The sequence below is a fragment of the Cavia porcellus genome, unplaced genomic scaffold (assembly GCF_034190915.1).
Source record: "Cavia porcellus strain 051 isolate PalLab524CR breed Dunkin Hartley unplaced genomic scaffold, mCavPor4.1 scaffold_23, whole genome shotgun sequence".
Lineage (NCBI taxonomy): Eukaryota > Metazoa > Chordata > Mammalia > Rodentia > Caviidae > Cavia > Cavia porcellus.
The window spans coordinates 42131496-42145797 of NW_026947506.1; the positions used below are offsets into that span (position 1 = coordinate 42131496).

Consider the following 14302-nt stretch of genomic DNA (forward strand, 5'->3'; position numbering starts at 1 on the left):
GTGACCCGCCCCACCGCGCTAGGTCCTTCTGCCGGCTCTGGCCACCGGGCCCTGCCGGTGCTCCCTGCAGCATGGCACAGGCTCTGCAGTAGTTCGGAGCAGCATTCGGAGGACGCAGGGTCTCCAGTGGTAGGGGGCGCCCTGCGACCTTGGTCATGGATGTGAGCAAGATGGTAAGTGAGAGCGAGCTGCCCCAGAGCTCACACACACACATACACACACACACCGTGCTTGTGCCCCTCGCCCCCTCCTGGTCGTTCCGCGCGATCCACCGAAAGTTTCTGGATTGTTGATCCTGCCTGTTGGCCCCTCTCTGGGCATGCTGGAGAGAGACCAGTTCCAGGATCTGGAGGGGGTCAGCCGATGGCTCCCGGTTTCCCGCCGCGCCGCCACCTCTGAGGCTGCCGTGCCCCGGAGATCTCGCCGGACTCCTGGGGGAGTGTTGGGGGGGGTGGCTTTGGCAACCCGGCGAGATGGAGGAGAGGATAGCAGGGCTGCGGGAAGGGGTCGTCCTGTCCCCTCTGAGCCCCCGGCCCATACTCCTCTTAAGGTCTGCGGGAAGGTTGGTAGGCTGAACCATGGACACAGGTGAGTAGCCCTGGGAGAATGGTGAGGAAAAGTAGGGCCTCAACCCAGGTGAGGGCGCAGGAATGGAACCCCAGCAGAGAGACAGATTCTAGACTGGTCACTTGTAAACCCCAGCTTCACCCGCTTTTACCTGTTACCCGCTTCCCCAGTTGCTGCAGAGATGAACTTCCCGGGAGGGATCTGTGCTCTGCCCCCAGACAGCCCCCCAGCCCTATACTCCAAACACTAGGAGCTGAGGAAACAGCCGTCCATGGCTGGAGACAGGTGCAGCCCTCAGCGGGGAGCTGGGTGTGATTGGGGGATTCTGGAAGAAGGGAGTCTTGTGGTGGGGAGCATTGCGAGGCCCAAATGCTTCAGGTTTTCCCATGGACCTCTGGTCTGAAGGATGCCTTGAGATCCCTGCCGTCCTGGCTGGACTTTAGACCAGGGCATCCTCCCCCTAGCTTGCAGTCCTTAAGGACCATGTGTCCAACCAGAGAGATGCCCCCATGATGGCCTATGGCTTCACAGGAGAGCAGTCATTTTGGGTTGTGTCTGAGTATGAGGTTAGGCAGAGGCTGTGGGTCTGCTTGTAGTTTACAGATGAGAATGTGCTGGAATTTGAGGCCAGTGTTGCCCAGAGGGTAGGCTTCCCTCTAGAGCAGTTAGGTCTGTCTGTGGTCCTGCCTGGCTTTTGGCACTGTGTCTTAGATAGTGGGATGGGGCCAGGTGACAGGTGAGAGTTCTCTTCCCTGGCAGGAGACCAGTCTTAAAACTGTGACTGAGCACTGTCCCAGGGGTCTGTAGGCTGAGTGAGGGACCTTGTGGGCTCCCATCTTCATGTGAGATGTACCTGACCATGTTTGGGCGGTGCCTAGAAGCTGGACAACCATTCCCTGCATGTGTACCAAGGGTAGCTATTAGAATTAGAAGTCTTCAGGAAGACATCCCTGCAGCTGAACTGAGCAGTAGTTGGCCTTTTCCTACAGGTGTCTGAGCAAGACCAGAGTCACCTGTCTGAGCTGTAATTGGCGGTACCATATCACCCTGAGTTGCCTTCTGCACCTCATGTTTCCCCCAAAGCCTGGCCTGCTAGTACCAGCTCTCAAGATTCAGGCATCTCTATCTTTAGAGAACTGTATCACTTCTAATACTTCCACCATCCTCCATCCATCCCTAATGAATTCAACAGTGTTTGTTTAATTCCTGTCATTTCTGTAGTTACTGATGGGTGAAGGACCCAAAGAAACATAACACAGGGCTCCTGCTCGTCAAGGCCCTTCACATCAAAATGAGAAGGCCAGAGAGATCCAGACCAATCACAGGTGTCAGTGCAGGCTTCTGTGAGAAAGCCATAGCTTCAGGAGCCGTAAAGACTGAGACAAGACGAGACTGCAGAGTTTAGGCACAGGACTAGACTGGCTCTGGACAGGTTGCAGTTGGCTCTGCAAGGGCAATGAGGGACATTGCCAACTGAGAGAGTTCCAGGAAGAGGAGTGGGCAGAGCTCACTGTGTGAGGCTGAGAACATTTGTCTAGGACAGAGGTTTAAGATCGAGAAATGTCTGTGCAGTAGTTTGGGGTAAGACCAGGAAGACCTTGAATGGCAGCCAAGGTACTTTGACCTGGCCTGAAGGCACTGGGTAACCTCTGGGGAATTTTGAGCTCAGGAAAGGTACATTTATTTCCTCTTTCCACTTTTAGCTTGGAGTCCAAACAAAAGCGATACTAGATTCTCATTAATCATTGAGCAGCTGAATGCACAATCCAGAAACCACTGTCCTCAGCTCTTGATGAAGGGCATGGACCCTAGGTTATAAGGCCTAAAGGACTGTCTCCATCCTGGGGCCTCGGTGCCTACTTCTGGTCAGTGTAGAAGGCCATGCTTTTTTCTGTGTGACCATTCAATTCCCACCACCAATTTGAAGGGATCACTCTGGGGATCAAACTACAGGTTTGACCTCAAACTCAGCACACAATTCAGCCACATCTTTGAGGGAGCCCAGCATCAACTGGAGGGGAGGGCTGGGTTCTTGCTTATTGCTGAAGGCAATAAGAAAGCAGATTATAGGGGCTGGGGATTTAGCTCAGCGGCATAAGCGCCTGCCTTGCAAGCAGGCAGTCATGAGTTCCATCACTGGTACCCATAAAAACGAAAAAGACAAAAAAAAAAAAAAGAAAGAAAGAAAGAAAGCAGATTATAGTTCGCCTGATGCACTGCATGATTTTGAGCAAGTTTGTGACTTAACCTTTCAGTAACATGGTACTTGAGGATTGTAGGGAAGGCTGGAAATCATTCTTTTAAGGCACAGGACCTAGAATGGAAAGTCCTCCATATACGGTAGTCATTCTGTCCATGAGCAGTGGTTTCCAAAGCTTCATCCGGCCAGAAGATGACTGACACCTGTGCATGCCCTTTAATTTCTTGATTGACCCCAAGAGCTGAGACTAGGCTATATTCCAGTTGATTGCTCTTGGGGCCACTTCTCCCTGGCCTCATTATCTTTCTGAATGAGGTTACAAATGACTGGAGACAGTGGATTCACCAGCTGCTGCAGCCCATGAATTTTTGATGACATCAGATATCTGCCCTCAGGAGAGCTGGGCAGCCCAGCTCTCAAGAATAAAGTGCGGTGCTTTGACGGATCTAAGATGGCATCTGCCTTTACCACGCATAGAGAATGGACAGCACCACAATTTGGGGAACAGAGTCAAGGCTGTCAGTTCTTACAAAAGAATACATATATATATGGTTTTTAGGACAGTTCATATTTGTATGGTGGTGGTTGTATGTTTTTGGTGGTACTAAGAATTAAACTCCAGGACCTTCGCACTGAGCTATATCCCCAGCCCTTTTTATGTATTTCGAGACAGTCTCACCAAGCTGGCTCTGCTGGGCTTACACTTGTGATCCTTATGCCTCAGCCTTCCATAATGCTAGGATGACAGGCATATGCCACCTTGCCCTGTTGCTTAGTGCTTTATAGTGTGCAAGGCATTTCCACACGTGTTTTCATCATAGCCCTGTGGTGAAGGCAGGGCAGAAAGAGCTCCATTTTACAGACAACAAGACTGGAATTCAGAAAAGTGAAGCCTGGGGTCCAGGACAGAATTAGATTCAGTACCTAGTTCCCCTGAAAACTAAAATATATACATTTTGGTGACAGACTAAATAAAAGGGAAGGGGAAAGATTTAGTGACTAGATTCTAGAATGGGCCCAGGCTCAACTCAGTAGATAAACTGAGGTGTTTGTCTTTGGCCTCTGGGTCCCGAGGGGAGAAGATTCAGGGAGACAAGATTTGAACCTGTCTATATATGGACTGTGTGTCTTATAAGTCACTTACAGCTGTTTTTAAGTTTTTAAGACAGGATCTCGCTAACTTGTTAAATTGCCCTGGCTAGGCTTGTGCCTCCTCCTGCCTCAGCCTCCCAGAGTGCTGGGATTATAGGTGTCTACCACCACACCCAGCTGCTTATGAAACTGGGGGATGTTTCCCTGAGTCTTTCTGCTTCTTCCTCACATAGGAGACTCCTGACTTACCTAGCAGGAAGACCAGGGAGGGTGGTGGGGAGATGATTCAAGTATTCCATGTAAGCAGTGCAGATGGTGAGGCAGAAGAAACTTCTGGTCCACCTGCTGTGGTTGCAGGTGTGCAGATGCTTACCAGCTGAAGGAGGGATGTGGGGGATGACTGGCCAGCTGGGGAGATCCCTGCCCAGGATGGTGTCAGGGACTCTGCCGGCTGCCTTTCTTGGCTAATTGCTGCTTGGAAAGGAAGCTGCCCTCCCTTTTAGGGCCTGAATCTAAGTCATCAGTTGGAGCTGAACAATGGAAAATGGATGGCCAGCTCAGCAAAACCAGAGCAGGGTTTTCTATTCTTGGTCACAAAATCAGTTTAGTGGTGTTGCAGCCAGCATTCTTTCATTCTTTGAAAGAATGAAATAGGTTAGAAAACTTCTGGGTACATTCCAAACAATTGACACACAGTTGCTAAAGAACTAGTTTAGTTCATATGTTCTTGCACACACAAGTGAGTCTGGGTAGTATTATAAAGTGTGTTTTATTGTCATCAGTTTCTTAGACCATTTGGTGTATTGTAACAAAATACCCAAGACTGGGTAAGAACAGAAATCTATTCACAGTTGAGAAGACTGGGAGTCCACACTCAAGGCACTGACAGGTTCTGTGTCCTGAGAGGAAGAACGTGGTGTTTTGCTCAGGAGAAGAAATGGAAGGGCAAAGGCTCCCTTCAATGTCCAGCCTTTTTGTAAGATGCTGCTTTCATTTGTGAGAGTGGAGCCTGTGAATTAAATCACATCTTGATGTTGTTGCAATATGAATTTTGAAGGGATAGCATTATTTAATTGCTCATAAGTAGTTCAACCTATGGAAGAGAAAACTACATAGGAGCTGATGGTTTTGACCTATGGAGGGGTGACTGGGAGGAAAAGGTAGTATATGTGTGCTAAGTGATAGAATGGTGGGATTCGTTTTCAAGAGGTGGCAGATTTGGCAGGACAGGACTTTCCCATAACAGATTGATCCTCTCGTAGAGTCTTTGGCCACCTGGTACTGCTCAGGGACTCTGAAGGAAGGACCAAGGAGCACCCCCAGACTCCAAATCCTTGCACATGGGGACTTGGCTCTGCTTCTGGACTTCAGGAACAATCTGTAGGGCCTTGTGTATTTCATGATTGAAGGCTGGAGTAGCTGGCAAAGGACAATTGACTTCATATGCAATGACATCAGTTCCAGATTGGCAGGTCAGAATATCCTGGCTTTGTGCATAGTTCGCTACAGTTTGTAAAACTCAGCAGAACACTGTGGATCATCAGGAGTCACAGATGACGTTGACCTCAACCAGTCAAGGTGAAGGAGATCTGTGATTTACCTCCCCTGAAAAATGCTTAGGGAATAAAAGAGGCTTTTGTAATTTACTATATGTCTATCTTTATTGTCATTGATTACCAAAATTGTCACTGGTCTTTATTAAGATGTGGTTGAGTTCAATCTGGACATACATGGAATGACGTCCCCTTTATGCACAGACCCTAGGTGAGGATCTAGAGCCTGGGATGGTAGTCTTTGTCTGCAGAAAAACTTACAAGGGAGAGAAGGAGGGAGTAGAACTCTCCTTGAAATGCATATAATGTGATGGCATATTAATAGATATTTGCAGTTGCCAGAATAATCACAGCTGGATTATTTTTCTCCCTCACAACAGCCTTAGGAAGCAGGATTTAGCATCCCTGCTTCGTCTGAGAGCCTGTACTCAGAGCACCCGTGCATACACACAATACATTTTAAGTCCCACTGCCAGTCAGGCAAAGTCCAGATGCAAACTTGGATTTTCAGGTGGCTCAACCTCCAGTGCCCTGGTGCCCTGATGATCTCTTCTCCCCACACTGCTCTCCTTTCCTTTCCTCCATTCTCCCCAATTCATGCACATGTATGCACTTGCACGCGCACACACACACCTCTCGGTGATTTACTTGATGCACATAACTAGGGACTGTTTTCTGTCCACCTTTATCTCCTCTTTGACCCAGAGTCCCAGTTTAAAGCAAGACAGGAATGTGGCCCGGCAACTGCCCTAAGCCTCAGAGGAAGCACATCATAGATCTTTTTAAGAAAATAAAACCAAACCAAACCACATGTCTCCTACAGATTGCCTGAGGTTCTGATGTACCTTGATTTGGAAATAACTTATGTGGACAAGAACATGGCTTGGATGTGAGACTCTACAGTGCTATAGGAAAAGGTAGTATATGTATGCTGTGTGTGAAGGGGTAGGGAGCCTCTTCTGTGTCGAGAGGCTGTTCTAGATACCAAGCTGTAGACTTAGAATCCCAAGACCAGAGGCTAAATCTTGATGCCTTGTGTTTCTACATGGTAGATCCCTGGCCAAGGGTAAAGTTAGTTGTGTCACTGTGCTCAGTTTCCTCATTGCCCCATTTAAAGTCTGTGGCACATAGCAGGGGCTTAATGAGCCATAGCCATTATGATTAATATTTTTGTTCATTAATTCAGGTCATAAATGAAATCTTAAAACTTAAGGTGAAAGGGTGGAACATTGCATCTTTCAGAATATTCACTGCTATGGTTTGCTTGTGGGTGTGGTTTAAGTGTGTTCTCCAGGGTGCAGGGGAATTGAATCTCCATCATAAGGTTTAAGAGGGCCTAAACTTAACCCAGCTATGGTGTTACGAGTTGAGCTTTTGGGAAGTGGTTAGGATTTGTTAAAGTTTATCAGGGTGGAGCTCCCATAATTGAATACCCAGAGCATACAGACACACACACGTGTTTTCTGTCTTTTGCCATGTGATGCCCTGTGCCATTTCAGTACTCTGCCAACATGAATGCCATCACCACATATGAACCCTTGAATCTCCAGAACTATGAGCTAAATAAATCTTTTCTTCATAAAGTTACCCAGCCTCATGTATTTCATCACAGTAATGCAAAACAGACTGCAGTCACTGCTGTTTGAGCTCAGCTAGGACCAGTAGGCTCCTTCATCAAAAATTGTACCATGATGCATAAAAAACTTTGAGGCATGGGTTAGCATAGAAAAGGTAGCAACTTGATCAAGAGGATCATTGTTAAAGTAGAAACAAAGGAAGAAGAACTCCAGAAAGAAAGCAAGGCTACTGCAAACACATTAAAAGGTCAAGGTCATTTCCTACCTAGGGTTTATACTATAAGAGTACACACAGCCCCCATTCCTATGGGACTGACAAAATCAAGTCTTTTTGTGCCTCAGTGCTGCCTGAAAGAGTTGTGCTCCTAGATGATGAGTAGTTTCATTCATGGAATTACATGGTACACAGTAGGTGCTGAATGAATGATTTAGGTTCAATGAAGGAGTTCCAGGTGAGAAGCTGTGTTTTATACCAGCTAGAACAGAAGACATTGGGAATGTTGAGTAGGTTGGCTAGGAGCAGGGCCAGAGGAACGGGAGAGGAGGAGTGGGCATAGGTGTGAAGGCCCATGTTAAAAATAATCAGCGAGGCTCTGGTAGAACCAGTAAGCGGCTTGAATGTACTGTTCTGGCCAACAGGTTCCACTGCCTTCTGGTCCCTCCCAGTGCCTGGAGATGATGGCCCTTGCTGGTACCAGATCAGCATGGGAATAGCACCGTGGGTTGCAGCAAAGTTTTTTTAAACTGAATGTTTCATTTACTTTCTACCATGATCTCCCTTTGGACCACTCAGTTCACCTTGTTTTCGTGGACCTAAAATAGTTTTTACTGGATTCCCAAAACTGGAAAGAAGTCTAGCAAAATCACTGCCTCTTTCCTCTAGCTCCATCTTTATAATAAGGTCTTTATCTTATTAACAGCCTTGGCATTGGATGGCACTGCTCTTAGGGCTTTACCTGTTGTCTTGGCCATTCCCCTTCTGGCCCTGTGGATATGTGAAGATTGTCTGTGAGCTAGCAGATATAAGGACCCTCCAGGCTGTAGATCAGGCTCAGAGACTATATTAAAAAATGTGTTGATTTTATGGCTTTTGCCTTCAAGGAGATGAGGAGGCAGATCATATTATAGCATAATTAGTGGAGTATTGGGGCTTTAAGGGAAGTTCTGTGGAAACAGAGGTATGAATCATTCTGTTCGTTTATTACAAAAGGTGTAGCAAGGAAGGTGATATTTCATTCATTCATTCAAAAAAATTTTTGGAGTGTCGTACATGTGCCAGGTGCTGTTCTCTGTACTCAGGGTACCTCACAGATCCCTGTCTTACCGAGCTAATCTCCTGTGCATATGTGGTGTTGGGAGGGGATCGATTATAACAATAAATGTAAATGAGCAAGTTGCATAGACTATGAGAGTTGATCTGCAGAAGGGAGTGGAGTGTCTAAGGATTCTTGGATAAGAATTGTAAACAAGGGTGGGCCAGCCCTTCCTAGCAGGGGTTTTTCCTTGACTACAGTGGACTCCTGGACCCTTGTCTATTCTTGGTCTCTAGTCTGGTGAAAATTACAGCCCCAATTTTGAGTGCCGGTTCATTGCTGAGAGTTAGAGTCTGGACTTCAGACTCACCAGCCCTCTCCTCACCAGCTGCCCCTTCCCTCCTGTTGTGATTTGCTCCAAAGAGACCCAGGCTTGAGCAAGGCAGTCTAGAGACCATGGCAGGCTCATCTGTTTCTGTCAGATTTCATGGAAGCTCGGGAAGACACTGCCCATTTCCCAGAGATCTCCACCAGGGAGCAGGTGCCGAACAGGCAGTTCCCCAGCTGTGGCCTGGGGTGTGGACTGAGTGCCATCAACTCATGAGACTGTCTTCTCAGCTATTTCCAGGAATGTCAGCGAGGGTTGGGAGATAGACCACTTTGGTTCATGTTATTCACTTCTCAGAAAAGCTTGCTTCCTGCTGTGTTGGTGCTGGTGAAACAGGCTCAGAGGAGTCACACAGGACTGCTCGCTTGGAGTCTGGTCTCTTTCTATAGCAGTGTTCTACCCTCCCCAGATCCTGGGGAGAGATGGCTGCATGTCAGCCTCTGGGGCTATAGTTTAGAGGCTGGGGCGTCTGCATTGTGAGTACATTTTAATATCACAGAGCTGTGGTCATTGGCAGCACAGAGAACATTAAATTTCTGTGGTTTTTGTTTTTTTAGAAAATATGAAGAGGTGTGCTGCTAACAATTTGGTGTGGGTCCTTACAGGCTGTTGGCCTGGGTATGTGTGAATGTGTCTGCAGATTGAACATAAATTGAATCATACGAAAATACTGTTTTGTGGGTTGGAGACAGTCAAATTTTCATTTGGTACAACCAAACCTATACACCTAGACCAGTGGTGGATAACCTATGGTATGCATGCTGCAGCTGGATATTTATTTATTTAGTCTTTTTCCTTTTTATCGGTACCAGGGATCAAACTCACGACTGCCTGCTTGCAAGGCAGGTGCTTATGCTGCTGAGCTAAATCCCCAGCCCAGCTGGATTTTTTTTAATCATCAAAAGCTCTAAAATGTTGGACATTGCCAGGGATATAGCTCAGCAGCACAGCACCTGCGTGGCAAGCACAAGGTCCTGAGTTTGATTTATGGCACCCAAAAAAAAAAAAAACTAATTAAAATACTTGATATCACTGACCTAGGCAAATACACATGTACTTAAAACATCCCATGATACAGTTTTGTAGACTTCTACTTTAGCTTTCAGTATGGCATAGTTTTAGAACCCATCAGGGTAGTCAAAGGCTTGGGTTCTAGGGCTCAAAGCGCTACCTGCATTTCTTACCTACCAGGGCAGGTTATCAAGGCTCCCCATGCTCTTTGTAGTGAGGTAGTCATAGACCCTTCCAGGACAGAGGTGTTCATGTGTCTGTGAAGTGCTTAGATCAGTGCCTCACACAAGCAAGTGCTCCAAAAGTGTTAGCAAGTACTACTGGATTTCCCGGTAAGGAGAGGCAACATATGTGTCTTCCTCTTTCTCTCCTTCATCTTCCTCTTTTTTCTTCTCCTCCTCTTTGACACATCTTGCCAGTCCTCCCTGACTGAACACCCTTGCAGCCCACTTTCTTGGCCAGCATCTTATTTGGTGAGCTGGTCCCTCCAGGTGCTGACCTACCCTTTTTCATCCTGGGCCCCGTGCCTCCCTCCAGGCCCTACTTGCCCATGCCCATGGATACCTGTCCTCTAACATGCTGTGTATGCAGTGCTTCATCCTTCCCATCCAGAAAGTGCCTTCCTCATCTGCGAGTTGACTGAATGCAGCATTTGACATACACAGGTGCTCAGTGTTTGATGGATGAGGGCTTCGAGTGAATGAATACAATTACAAATAGTGGAACTCATGTAAATGGAGATGGTTTGGGGAGAGTGGTTAATAGGGATAATGAAAGCCAAGGCAGGAAGCTCAGATGATGCAGGACATGTTTGGGAAAACATAGCAGAGGGGCAAGAATGAGTACTACAACAGAAAGGCCAGCAGAGTCCAGATCTCCAAGCCTTGGGTACTGGACAGATGAGTGGAACAACTTCCCTGTGTGAAGTAGTGGGCCCTGGCCATGTCTTGCATGATAGTCTCTTTTCTGTTGCTGTAACAAATCCATGAGATAATCAGCTTAAAAGAGGAAGGGCTTATTTTGGTTTATAGTTTTGAAAGTTCTAGTCCATTACTATATGGTTCATTGCCATCGTCAGAGCACATGGTACAAGCTGCTTACCTCATGGCAGCGGCAAAGAGAGACAGGAAGAGGCCAGATCCCCTACAAGGGCACCCTCCTCAAGGTACTGCCATCTCCCAATTGTGCCCCAGGCTGGGGGTCAAGCCTTCAATGCAAGGACCTCCGGAGGATGCTCATCTAAACCACAGCACGGACTTACCCAGCCTGGGGCTCTCTGCTCTGGGTGACCCCATTGTTCATAACTCTGCACTTCCAGGTCCTGAGATTCTTCTGCTAATGAACTCCCTCCTCCTCAGCCCTCAAAATGCAGAAGTAAGAGTTCCTCGCAGTGTTGCTTTCTGAGGAAGTCACATTATCATTCTGTAGTTGATGATGAAATCCATGTCCTGAATTAATAGTTCAGCAAATCGTGGCTGGCATGTACTGGCCCCAGGGTCAGGGCCCTCTCTGCCTGAAGAGACAGCCACAGTCTCTCAAGAGAGCCCAGGGCCTGCACTGCTCACTTGCTCTCTTTTCTTTGGCTCTGACCTGAAACCTGTGAGACCTATGCTTCCATTGTATGTTCAGGGGCTGGGGATTTAGCTCAGCGGCATAAGCGCCTGCCTTGCAAGCAGGCAGTCCTGAATTCGATCCCTGGTACCGATAAAAAGGAAAAAGAGAAAAAAAAATTGGTTTCATCCATTGTATGTTCATCAGAATGTCGATCCCTGAAACCAATCACTTGGCACTGCCTTGCATGCTCTTGGCAGTGCAAATGAGTCTGAATTGTCCTTCTCAGGACAGGAAGGATGTCACTGAGATTGATGGACCTGCACCTGAGTGAGATCTTGGTTTAAATTCTGACACCGCTATACATAGTGGGTCATCTATGTAGCCAGGAATCGTGACCTGCAGGACAAGCTATTGAGCCATTCAGTTGCCCCACGTATTCAGTGAATTTGTCCCAGTGTTGCTATAAGGACTAATGTATGGCAGTGAATCTGGACCAGGAGAGAGTGGTTCAGGGAGAGCACGGTGGAGCCAGGAAGCTACTCTATCTATTTTTAGATAGCAAGGTTTTAGATAAGGGATGGGGAGAGTAAGCTGGGAGAACTGAAGAAAGAATCAGAATGTTTTGTCCTTACATTTTCTCTTCTTTCCTACAGACCCCTTACACAACCCATCACATTGTCCCTACACCTATGTATATGGATATATGCATCAGTGCGCATACACATATGCATGCGCACACACACACACACACATGCACACACACGCACACATATCCTCCCTTTACTGTCAAGCTCTTCCCAGAGCAAGCACCGGCCAGTTCTGTCTCTTCTTCCTGAAAGGTCTCCTTGAAGAGTAAGTATTCAAATGTGGCCAAATGGTTTGAGTATTGACCCAACCAGGGTCCATGCACTTTAAATAAAAGCTGGGTAGGCAGCCAGGAGGAACACAGTTGGCTCGAGAAACCCTGAAAGGCCTGGGGTAGAGTGGGCAGAGGCTGGCAGAACTTTTCCCATCAGGCCCCAGATGCACATCCCCATGCGTCCGGTCCTCTTGCATTGTCAGCTGTGACCTTGCTTCCCCTTCCACTGTGAAGACCTGCAGTCCCTCAAGATCCTGCTCAGCGCTCACTGGATGGCCACCTGGGCTCTTGCCCGCACTCTAGCAGGACGGCCTCGATCCCATCTTGGGGTCTCTCTCTCTCTCTCTTCTCAGGTATATATGATGACCATGTTGTCATTTCTGCCATTTAAAAAACTTGGAGCCACCTCCTTCCAAGTGCTGTCCCCCTGCCATGCTTCCAATCTGCAGAGATACTGTGAGGCACTGTTTCCAGCTCCCCACTTCCTTTCTGTCCTCCAGGGCCCACACAGCCCTGACAGTCAGTGCAGCAGTCAGTTCTCAGCCTTCATCCTCCCCAACACCTCTTTCCCAGCAGCATTCCACCCATTGCTCCCTCCCCGACGGGAAACGTTTCTCCACTGGCTCGCTGGACACCGTGCTGCCCTGGCTCCTACCTCCTGGTGATTTCCTGCCCGTTGCCATCACCAGCTCTCTCTTACTCTGCCTCGTGTTGAGGTTTCCTCAGGCTGCCCCAGGCCTTTCATCAGTGGAACTCTTGGAATTCCAGATGTGCCACATCCTGCTGCTCATTTACAGTTCCACTTGGACATCTGGGTGGCATCTCATATTTCACATGTCCAGAGCAAATCCCCTCTCCCCTGCTCAGTCCTGCTCCTCCCCGTTCTCTTCTTAATGGCAGCTCTGACCTTCTAGTTGCCAGCAAATAATCCTTTATCATTTCTGACTCCTTCTCTTTTCACATCCCACATGTATCAGCAAATCCTGCATCAGCACACCCGTCTTGTCCCCTCTGCCGCCACCATGGTCTGAATTCACCGCCATCTCTGGTCTGAATTAGTGGAGTTGCATCTTATCAGGGTCCCTGCTTCCATACTTGTCCCCACGATATTCTCTGCACAGCACTCAAAAGGATCCTTTAAAAAAAAAACTCTGGTCCCTCCCACCCCGGTCCCAGCCACACACACCTCTCACTGTGCCTGGTCCCTGCCAGGTGAGCTCTAGCCCAAGACCGGGTGCTTCTGGCTCTTTCCCTGGAACTCTTCACCCAAGCATCTGCCAGGCTTGCCTCCTCTGTCACCTCCAAGGCATGACCTTCCGTGTGACCCTTTTTGAGGTCATAATGCTACCTAGAATACCCATCCCTGTCTTCAGCCTTATTTTGCTTCCATGACATTTCTCACCATCTGCCTATCTCCTATTGTTTGTCTTTTTCTCCCACTAAAACATAGGATCGTGAAGGTGGAGACTTGTTCCCTGCTATCAACCTGGGAAGTGCCAGGTACACTTTTTAAAATGCCTTTAAAAAATAGGTGTCAAGTGAGTGAAAGAAGTATGTATTGAATAGAAAAAGAATTCTGAGCAGTTGTTTCGAATTTGGAGAAGACCAGAAGGGATTTCAGTGGCCCCTTCAGAAACTTAACCATGACTGGGGCAAAACATGGAAGAGGGTGACAGAGAGCGAAGCTTGGAATGCTCTGGAACAAAACAGGTGACCATCTGTACTGGGCTGGCTCTATAGTTAGAGGCTACAGGGGAGGCGAGCTGTTTTTCTGAGCTTTATGTAACAGATGTGGTTTTGTATAAATCACACTTCTGTAAACTGAATCCTATTTTAAATGTACTAGCAGAGATTGCTATTTAAAGGAATCTGATGCCAGTTTCTTTTGTCAAATGCATAATATCTCCTGATTTGTCCTTAGTGTCAATTCATATTTTCCAGAAAAAGTTTACATTTACTTCAATCAGGTAGCTTGTCTGGGCTGAGGAATTCTGGTTTTCATGTTTCCACTGTTTCTGTCCTTCTTCTTTGTTTTCATTCTTGGCCTTTCTGTTTTCCTGCATTTTCTTTAGCCAAGTTGTTCTGGAACATGATATGGAATCCAGTGTGCAGTGGTGCCTCCCCGGACCCAAAGAGTCCAGGCAGAGCTTGGGATCGAAGGATCTGTTGGGGTGCAGGAAGCAATGCATCCTGGGGGCCCAAGGTTAAGTTCTCAGGTTATGTCAAGGCACAGCCAGGTTTGGGACTC

The 14302-nt window shown here is 47.6% G+C and overlaps 1 protein-coding gene across 3 annotated transcripts in view; it reads left to right on the forward strand.

Moving 5' to 3' along the window:
* Positions 1 to 14302, forward strand: part of Hip1 (huntingtin interacting protein 1) — a 152179-nt gene that overhangs the window by 70102 nt on the left and 67775 nt on the right. Inside the window, exon 1 of one of the 3 annotated variants that reach the window (XM_005003670.4) lies at positions 6 to 173. The exons of 1 other annotated variant lie outside the window; for it this stretch is intronic. In XM_005003670.4, the coding sequence (XP_005003727.1) occupies positions 156 to 173 (18 nt within the window). In that variant the 5' untranslated portion in view covers positions 6 to 155. Of the gene's footprint in view, positions 1 to 5; positions 174 to 13535; positions 13555 to 14302 lie in introns of those variants that run through there. One more of the 3 variants, XM_063234297.1, reaches the window with a different exon arrangement.